The following is a 9,865-nucleotide window of genomic DNA, read 5'->3' as shown; positions in this document are numbered from 1 at the left end:
ACCCTGATTTTGATTCTTTCCGATAAATGCTCAGAAGTGGGATTGCTAGGTCATATGGCAGTTCTATTTTTAATTTTTGAAGGTCATGATTTAGCCTATTACACTTTACAGAGGTGAACACCAGGATTTGGAAGTAAAACATATTCTTCTAATTGATATCACTGTGAAGAGTTTAGACCAGTGAGTAGGAAGCAATATGTAGTTTTATTAATATAAATTTCAGACTTAGACTATTGCCTTTTTTTTTTGTGGGTGCTTCTTAATATCTGCTAGGCACTGTTTACCCACGAACTTGTCTTCCTGACAGTGACCCTGATTTTGTTTGTTTGGTTGTTTATTTATTTATTTGAGATATAATTGACACATAACATTATATTAGTTTCAGGTAACACATAACATTATATTAATTTCAGGTGTATATTAATTTCTTTCTACACACAGAAGTAGGTGTATTATACCCTTTAATCTGTTGTGTGTATGTGTATGTTTTCGTTTAAAATTTTTGACCTGAAGGAAAGTGGTGAAAAACATGTTGTGTACTAGGAACTTGGGCTTCAATTACAAGCAAAAGAATTTGAATTGTAAAGAATTTGAATACGTAGCGGGGGGGGGGGTGGATTCGATATATGTAGTTGGGGATTGGGCAGGCAGAGGGAGGGTTTGTGTATATCAGTGTATACACTTTAAAGCAAAGATTATCTTTGAAAATGTACTCATTCATTAACCATTTAGGGTTTCTTATTTAAAAAAGATTTCTTCAAGATGTTTTTCTCCTGTTGAAATACCATCATCCTGGTCTTCAGGTGGTGAAACATTAAATAGTAATTGTAAATAACAGATGATTTTGTCAAAACAAACAATGTTGATTAAGGTTAACATGAAGCCAGTAACACAGAAGTCCACTAAAAATAAAGATAAACCCATAGATATACTCTACTGTAGGAGACTGAATCACTGGTGTCAAAATTAGAAACAAAGATATAGCTGTGGATCCCAATACAAATGGCAAACACACCTTGAAAGTTAAAAAAAAAAAAAAGATTAAGATTAGTGATGACTTTTTCCTCAAAAGTTTCTATAAACAATGTAAGAACATTCCCTTTCTATTTGGAACAAATATTTCCAAACATTAGGGACAAAATTGCAAATATATTTTCACGTATATTTAAAGAGACAGTCTCAGTATTATATTATGGAAAGTAAATCAGTGGCAGACTAAATGACTGTAAAAAGGTGGAACTGTATTTATTTATTTATATTTATTCCATATACTCTATTGATCAGGTATTGTCAATTATTTACTAAAATCAGTACTTTATTTTCTGGCATAGGAAAAAACATACATTATAAGAAATCTTTGTCAAAAATAAAAAATTAAGTATGTCATACTAGTATTAGTCATTGAAGCTTGCTTAGTTTTGGGAATTTGGAAACTAGCCATGCATGGCATAACTGTAATATTTGTTTATAATGCTTCTTTTTTTTTTTTAAAGATTTTATTTATTTATTTATTTGACAGAGAGGGAACACAAACAGGGGGAGTGGGAAAGGGAGAAGCAGGCCTCCTGCCAAGCAAAGAGCCCAATGCGGGGCTCGATCCCAGGACCCTGGGACCATGACCCAAGCCGAAGGCAGACACCTAATGACTGAGCCACCCAGGCACCCCTGGTTATAATGCTTCTTTAATGGGGCATGTGCCAGTTTTTCCTGGAGTAGCACTATTAACTAATACAAACAACAGAAACATTGGAATCAGAAAAGTCTGGTTGGAATTGCAAGCTTTGCTATCTTTTTAAAAAATATGTTATTTATTTGAGAAAGAGAGAGAGAGCACGAGTCAGGGGAGGGTCAGAAGGAGGAGAGGGAGAAGCAGACTCCCCGCTGAGAGCGGAGCCTGATCCCAGGACCCCGAGATCATGACCTGAGCTGAAAAGTCAGATGCTTAACCAACTGAGCCACCCAGGTGCCCCCGAGCTCTGCTATCTTAATTGTTCATTCCTTCAAGAAATATTCAGTGAATTCCTATGTGCCATTTCTATACCAGGGATACAGAAGTATTTAGGACAAATAAAGAAGGTTCCTCTCCAGGGAGCTTAGTGCTACTGTCCAGTTGTATAACTTTGAGCTATTTAATTAATCTGGTCCTCAGAACCATTTCCAGAAAGGAGCCAGAAGGAGGCCCTGAACTGCCAGTCCTGTGGGGCTTTCACCCCCAGCTCCCACGGTTGCTGTCACTGCACAGTGAGACCCTTGTAGCCCTGCACCCTGTCTCAACTGAAGGAAGCTACATGGTGGGCTGGTGGGTGCTACAAGATAAATGTGTTCAGAGGTTTTTAATAAAATATTTATGATATACCTGTGTTGTTACCATTTAACTATTAAGTCTGGATGTTGGGGGAAAAATTGGGTCCTCTCAGACCCATTTGCAAAATGAGGTTTTATCTAATGCTGATCTTTTGAGGTCTTCTTGAGAATTGCATAAAAGGTACTTTAGTAGAATGTGCTCAACAAAATGGCATTTCTTAATTAACTTTGTAACAGTGATTTGTACACATTTCTTATACTTCTTGATTGAAAAATTCATTTTTATTTCTCTGAACTGCATGGTAGAGTACCTGAAACACAGCAGATAGTTACCTCATATTTGTTGAGTAAATGGATGACTCAAATCCAAGATATTATCATTCACTTTTTTCAACAGGAGGCATGGCCAAAGAAGGAGCCATTTTGAGAAGAATGTCAGGATTATCTAGACTAGTGTTTCTTAAATATGGTCAGTGGACCTCTCTGCATAAGAACCCCCAAGATAATCGATAAACATATGGATTCCTAGGACCCAACTGACACCTACTGAATTAGAATCCCCAAGGGTGAGTCTGGGAATTCAGATTTCAAAAAGCACACTCAAGTGGTTATTATGGTCACTGGAATGAAATATGGGACTCTCGTTTTACTTTCTGCACAATCCCCACAGCTAGAAAGTATCTTAAATGGGCTATTTTGATTATATTTATGATATGATTAAAGAATAAAGCAGACTATTTGAAACCTCTTAGGATTTACATCATAGCAAGGTATGGCTTACATTATACCAAGACAAAATAAATGAAAGTAAGAAAGAGAAATAGGGAAATAAACATAGATAAAGAATGAATTTTGTTCACAAAATGCATGCCACAAAGCCTCATATAGATTCTGAGAGCAGGTCATCATAAAGTATAAGCAAAATCTGTTATTTAGGAGAGGCCCAAATATTCTTGATGCTAAGATCAGAAAAAATTTCCTTAGTAGGTCCTTACAGAATAAAATATTCACCAGTCTTCTTTTAGTAAATATAACAGAAATATGGGCTCTGGAATCAGAATGCGTGGTTTAAATTCCAGCCCTGCTCCTTTTAGCTAGGATAATTATTTAATCTCTGAGTTTTGGAATTCTCTTGAGTTAAACAGGGTGACTAAGTGAACCTCTGCAGGCTCTTTGGCCTGACTGTACTTATGCCTCCTTCTAATTCACTCTCTACACTATTGTCAGACTGGTCTTTTCAAATGAGTCTGATTTTATTTCTAATACATATGATTGCTTAGGTAGTCATTACATACACAAGTGCTCCCATGTGAGGGGGCAGAAGGGGGTTGATATCTAGCTTGTGCTCTCCTCACTAGGCTCTGTGCTGGGCATGGAGCTATGGTCCGCTTAGAGGAGGGGGTGCTTTTTTTATATTTTGCACAAAGATACTCTAGGAGCCTACAGTGGCCCTACTGACATTACCTAGAAGATAGTGATTTTATCTTAAGTTCAGATTCACAATTTTATAATCACCCAAACTGAAGCTTAGATTAACATCTTATAGAAAACGAGGACTCTATCAAGGACACAATCAAGAACAGAATGCCACATCACCTATGTTGGGTTGTGCACTGAAGGGATGATTTTGAGATGGGCTAATATTACCCCCCTCTCAAAAGCATTATTATCTAGTTCCTGGAAGATAACAAAAATGATAACATCAATCTTCCTTGTAGAGAATTAATTTTGACCTTTTACTCCTTAAAAATCAAGCCAAAAGTAGATCATACAGCCAATTATACATCAGTAAACTGGGACATGCAGGTCCAGATCAGATGTTTCATAAATTCGACTCATAATTGATTAGAAGCATCCTCTATAGATTAAAAAAAAATTATATTCCTAGAAAGAGAGTAGAGATTTAATATTAACATGTTTATCTTGATTTACCTTATAAGGTCTAGGTAGATTGGGGTCCTGGTACCTTAGTTTAAGTAAACCTATCATATATAGCCTTCTTAAAACCCAGGTTGCTAATCCTGAATATTTTATTAAATTGATTAAATCTGAGGATATAATAAGAAAAGAAGCTAAAATGATTTTCTGGGTGATAGCAACAGTTGGACTGAAGTAGTTATTAAGCATAGAGAAGATCAAAGACAGTTGTCCTTCTTGTCTTGCTGTGTAGAACAGTCTTGAGGCTGAAAGTATTGTACAACACATGTTGCTAACTATTGAAGTTGAAATCCCAAGAGAAATAACCCATTGCATGGAAGGGATTACTTTGTCCATCCAGGTGACAGCAACAGCATCTAAAAAAGTTTTTCAAAAAAGTCACTTTTGCTTGATTGCAAATATGGCAAATAATTCTTTACTGCTTCTTGCATCTGTTCTCTTTGTGATATGACTTTGTCCCTCCTTTGGAGAGGGAGAGTTTCTTTATCATTTCTTGAATATGGTCTGGCCTCGTGGTCTATTTTGGACAGTAGAATGCATTGGGAGTAGTGGTTTGCAAGCTCTGAGCCTGTACCTTGAGAGGTATCACAGACTTCTGCTTGCTCTCTTGGGACACTGCTTAGTTACCATATGAACAAATTCAATGTAATCTGTCAGAGACAAGCCATAGTGACTCTGGAGCCATGAAAATTGTACCTTACAGACTTCCAAATACAGGGAGCATAATTGATCTAGGGCCCCAGCTACTGCACAATGAAATCTATTGTGGCATTTCTACCAAAGCCATGCTCTTACAAGTTGTTCCCAGCTAATGACTGTGAGGTAGAGATACTAAGAAGTACTCATGTATCTGATGGCCAGCTTTGGCTAAAGGGCTCCCCAGCAGATGTGCCAAACCTTCCCTTTACTATATATCAGTCTATGGTGTTTTTACCTATCCTTCCCTGTTTTTCTCCTTCACTTGGATTAAACTTGCATCGTGGTCCCATGGCTCTCCTCGCCTTACCTGGCTTCCTTCTTGGTTTCTCTAATGCAAGCATTTCTCTAAATAAAATCTTTGCACATTTAATTATTTCTTGACATTTGCTTCTCTCCCTCTAACGTTTTTGACCTTTCTTTCTTAAGATTTTATTTATTTATTTGTGTGTGAGAGAGAGAGAGCACGCATGAGCAGGGGGAAGAGCAGAGGGAGAAGGAGAAGCAGACTCCCCCGGAGAGCAGAGCCTGATCCCAGGACCCCAGGATCATGACCTGAGCTGAAGGCAGACACTTAACCAACTGAGCCACCCAGGTGCTCCTTTTAAAATTTTATTTTTTTAAAATTTATTTATTTAAAAAATTTTTTCTTTTATTTATTTGAGAGAGAGAGTGAGCAAGAGAGAGAATTACAGGGCAGAGGGAGAAAGAGAGGGAGAAGCAGGTTCCCCACTGAGTAGGGAGCCTGATGCAGGGCTCGATCCCAGGACCCTGGGATCATGACCTGAGCAGAAGGCAGATGCTTAACCGACTGAGCCACCGAGGCGCCCCTAAGATTTTATTTTTAAGTAATCTCTACACCTAGTGTGGGGCTTGAACTCACAAGCCCAATATCAAGAGTTGCATGCTGCACTGACTGAGCCAGCCAGGTGCCCCTGGCATTTGCTTCTCAAATGACTCAAACTGTCCTACCAACAGAGGCCCCAAAGAAACAGGAAAGCATGGCCAACCTCAACACAGCTGTTTACTTAAACTGCAGGGGACAGCAGACACATGTATGACTCCAGCAGACAACCAGAACTGCCTCGCTGAACCCAGCATAAGTTGCCAACTTGCAGAATTGTGAACCAAATAAGTGGTGGATGTGAGCTGGTACATTTTGGGCAGGCTTGTTTTTCAACAATAGATAGATGATACAGTCATAAATACTATAATTAAAAATAAAAAAGGAAAAGATTTTCAATGGGGGTAAATATTATATGCTTAATTAAGACAAATAACTGATACTAGAAACAAAAAAAATTATGTTATAAGGGTATCAAATGTGCTGCAAAATTTCTCCAAAATTATTGACTTTGGATTATACTTAAAGTGGAGTTCAAAATTGTATGATATGATTGCATTATCTTACTACCTATGATGTGCTGGTCTTTTTCAGTGATAATTTGATGAATTAATAGTTCAGTTCTTTTCCTTCTTTTTTCATTCACAAGTGCTTACACATCTACAGTTTTGCCTCTGTTTATTTGCAAAATTAGAAGTATTAAGCTTTGCTCCTATAGATAATTTCTGTTTTAAAATTTAGAGAACTTGTTATTAATAATGTTAACAATCCTAAAATTTGCGGAGAGATGATTGCAAATGTATTCTAAATTTATTCACTATACTCCGTGATTTTAAACTGCATTTCAAACCTTCTAAGACTAGCTTTTGCATGGGATTTAGGAGGCACTTGTCAGGGTTCAAAGGATATTGAACTCATGTTTGAAGATCAGGTCTTGCAACTTGCTGTCCACATTTACAACCCATTACCTTCAGTAACCTGGACAAGATGCAATCTCTTATCATGAGAAGTACATGATGGAGATCCAGTTTTGAATCTTAGCTCTGTCCAGGAGATCCAGTTTTGAATCTTAACTCTGTCCATTACTTAACTTCCCTGAGCTGCAGTTTCCCTATCTACAAAATGAAGAATTAACTGCCTATTCCAAACAGTTATTTTGAGGATAGGTATTGGGGTGTACCCTAAGGGTGGAAATTCTTCTAACAAAGTATCTCTGCTTTCTTGCTGAGCTTGTTCTCCTCATCTCTTTCCCCTTTCTCTTCCATGGTCCTCTCCTCCTCTTCTTTCTCTTTCTAATTCTTGCTGTTTCACATTTTACTATCCTTAGACCTTAGTCCTTAGCATGTGCCTCTTCTTTATAGATTGTTTAGATGATTATTTTTTCCTCTCCTTATAAAAACCAAAGCATGAACACATCATGTTTATATTCTTATCGGTGTATCAAACATACCTACAGTGCACAGGAGTCCATGTTTATTGAGGGTAGGTAGTAGTAGTGACTAGTTCCTCTTTGTCTAGACACATTCATACCTGTAGAGATGATTTCCTGAGGGGTCAAAACTGCCAGGTAGGATATATTCACCAATACGTAAATCACAGCCATCACTGGAAGAACAGTAGTTAGAGATTTGGGAATCTTCTCACCAGGATTCTTATCTCTCCTGAAAAACACAAACTCATCAGAAAAGGAAATACTGTGGGACTTTTGAAGAGTTCTTTGTAATGAAAAGGAGGAGAAAGTATTATTTATGTATCTGTTGCTTCCTCATCTGCTTGGTCTGATTCTGCATTGGTTCCACACAGATTTTGCCTGAAAGCTTAGATTCTTACTATTTTGCACCATTTTGTTAAAAATTATGATTCTGAAGTTATACTATAAGTAAAATCTCTCTATGTATGTATATATATATATATAATATCTGTGATAGTTTTATTTTTAAAAATAGATTATATTAATATATTTCTTACATAATTGATACTTAAAATGTTTTGGAAAAAATGCTAGAATAAAATACAGTAAAGTCTGAGTCTGATCTTAATTTTCTTTTGAAAACTTTATAAAATTCCCAAGTTTTGAATAAGGGACATGACCTGAAGAATACTAGATTCCACATATCCTATGTAAATGATTATACACTGAGCCTTAATGATGACTAAACTGTGATACATCCTACTAGTGTAAGGAAGATTAAATTTGACTCCAAAAAACAAATGAATCAGCTAGATCTTTCTCTACAGAGTTGTAGACAAAACTTTATGCCTGCTACAAAAGTATTTCAGAGATGAATTTACCTGCTATGTTGATCAGAATTGATGTACCAGAATATGTAAACAATCCTTGAAGTAAGGCTTCTGCAATCTGTGAGGCACCAGGAAGTTCAGCATCGAAAGCATTCTCAAACCTGGCCATATTCTCCTTTTTCCCAATCCCTAACAGCACAATCCCAGTAAGGGAAATGAAGCAGAGGACAGCCATTTTCACCAAAATACTGATAGTTTGAAACCAAGCCACTGTTAGCACCCCTTTAGTATTAAGAAGTCCCAATGACCACAAAATAGCCGAAGCTAGACATTTCTTAAGTAGCTCTGGGGCTGGGCACCTGGTATAGAAAGGCTGAATTAGATAGGTAGTTATTATCAAGCTTTGAGTAGCTATTCCTAAGGGCTAAATAAAAAGTTTGGTCTAAAAACTGAGGAAAGCAACAGAGGATCCAAGAGATCTTTTGAGGAAATAGTAAGGTGCTCCACTTCTAGGGAAGGTTGTCCCCAACTCTGCAAGACTGAGAGCAGTGAACATAGGCTGAACAGCACAAGCAACCCAAATACTCAGGGAGACAGCTATGTTCAGTGAGGAATATTTTAATATCCCTTTGGGAGACACAAAGATTCCTGCACCTGTTGTGACACAAAACAATAAAATATTTCCGTGGAAAAATCCTATTGCCCTCAGGAGTTGCATGCTTTTTTCCTTTTTTTTTTTTTTTAATCCTGAAAAATAATCTAAAAATTTCATGTGGATTGCTTACTTTTATACATTTCCCCCATGATTCTTCTGCAGCATGCTTTGTTGATTTAGCCATCATCCTTACATAAGCATTTTATTGCACTTAACTCTGTTTTAGAAATGATTAACTTGTTCTAAGATTTTGTGAACTCTTTGAGATAGTTCCAGAGTTAAAATGTTTCATATGTTAATTATTTAAAATTTCAAAGATGCCTGGTGATGGTTGCACAACATTGTAAATATAATTAGTGCCATTGAATTGTACACTTAAAAATGGTCAAAATGGCAAATTTTATGTTATATATATTTTATCACAAGTTAAAAAAGTTATTAATGTAATATAACAAAAAACTCCATCCAAGTGTACAATTTAAAGGGATGAATTGTTTGGTACATGAATTATATCTCAATAAATCTGTCTTAAAAAATCATATATGCCACTAAACAACTTAGTCACAGCTAATTAAGAAAGAAATATTTAAGTTTTGGGCAGAGATTTTTTCCTTTGCAGGTATAACATTGATATTATATAACTCTGGGCTAATACTTTTGAAGGTATATTCCAAAGAGAGGAACTGTAGTTTAATGTAAAAAATGTAAACTTTAAGTAGGCCAAGTTTTGAATCCCACATCTGATACTTAGTAGCTGCATGATTTTTAGTAAGTTGTTTTATTTCTTTGAATCCATATTTCCTCATGTGTAAAATTAGGGTAATAATTTCATTTTATCATAGAGTCATTTCCATGGAACCTATGTGAAACATCCGTTGGAGTACTGACCTGTCATGGCTTAATAATTGCACTTGTGTGTACTGCTGCCTAACACATTGCCCCAAAAGTTAGTGCCCTGAAAAACATTCTCTCAGTTTCTGTGGGTCAGAAACTTGGATGCTGGTAGCTGGGACCTTTGGCTTTAAGTCTCTCATGAGGCTTCTGCTGGCTAGAACTCCAGTCATCTCAAGGCTCCTCTGGGGAAGGATCCACTTCCAAGTTCACTCATACGGTTGTGATTCAGTTTATTGCAGGCTTTTGGACCAAGGGCCTCCATCTCTCTTAAGCTATTGCCTGGAGGCCTTCCT

The 9,865-nt window shown here is 36.8% G+C and overlaps 1 protein-coding gene across 1 annotated transcript; it reads right to left on the bottom strand.

Moving 5' to 3' along the window:
• Window positions 1-7,823: 7,823 nt before the first annotated feature.
• On the bottom strand, window positions 7,824-8,996 carry LOC116643003 (solute carrier family 7 member 13-like). The gene is given in 1 exon segment (XM_032421712.1): window positions 7,824-8,996. A coding segment is annotated over 1 exon segment (750 nt). The 5' UTR covers window positions 8,796-8,996; the 3' UTR covers window positions 7,824-8,045.
• Window positions 8,997-9,865: the final 869 nt, after the last annotated feature.

This window comes from Phoca vitulina, unplaced genomic scaffold (genome assembly GCF_004348235.1).
Source record: "Phoca vitulina isolate PV1807 unplaced genomic scaffold, GSC_HSeal_1.0 scaffold25, whole genome shotgun sequence".
Lineage (NCBI taxonomy): Eukaryota > Metazoa > Chordata > Mammalia > Carnivora > Phocidae > Phoca > Phoca vitulina.
Note: the sequence above shows the minus strand (reverse complement) of the source record. Positions and strands in the feature narration are given on the sequence as shown.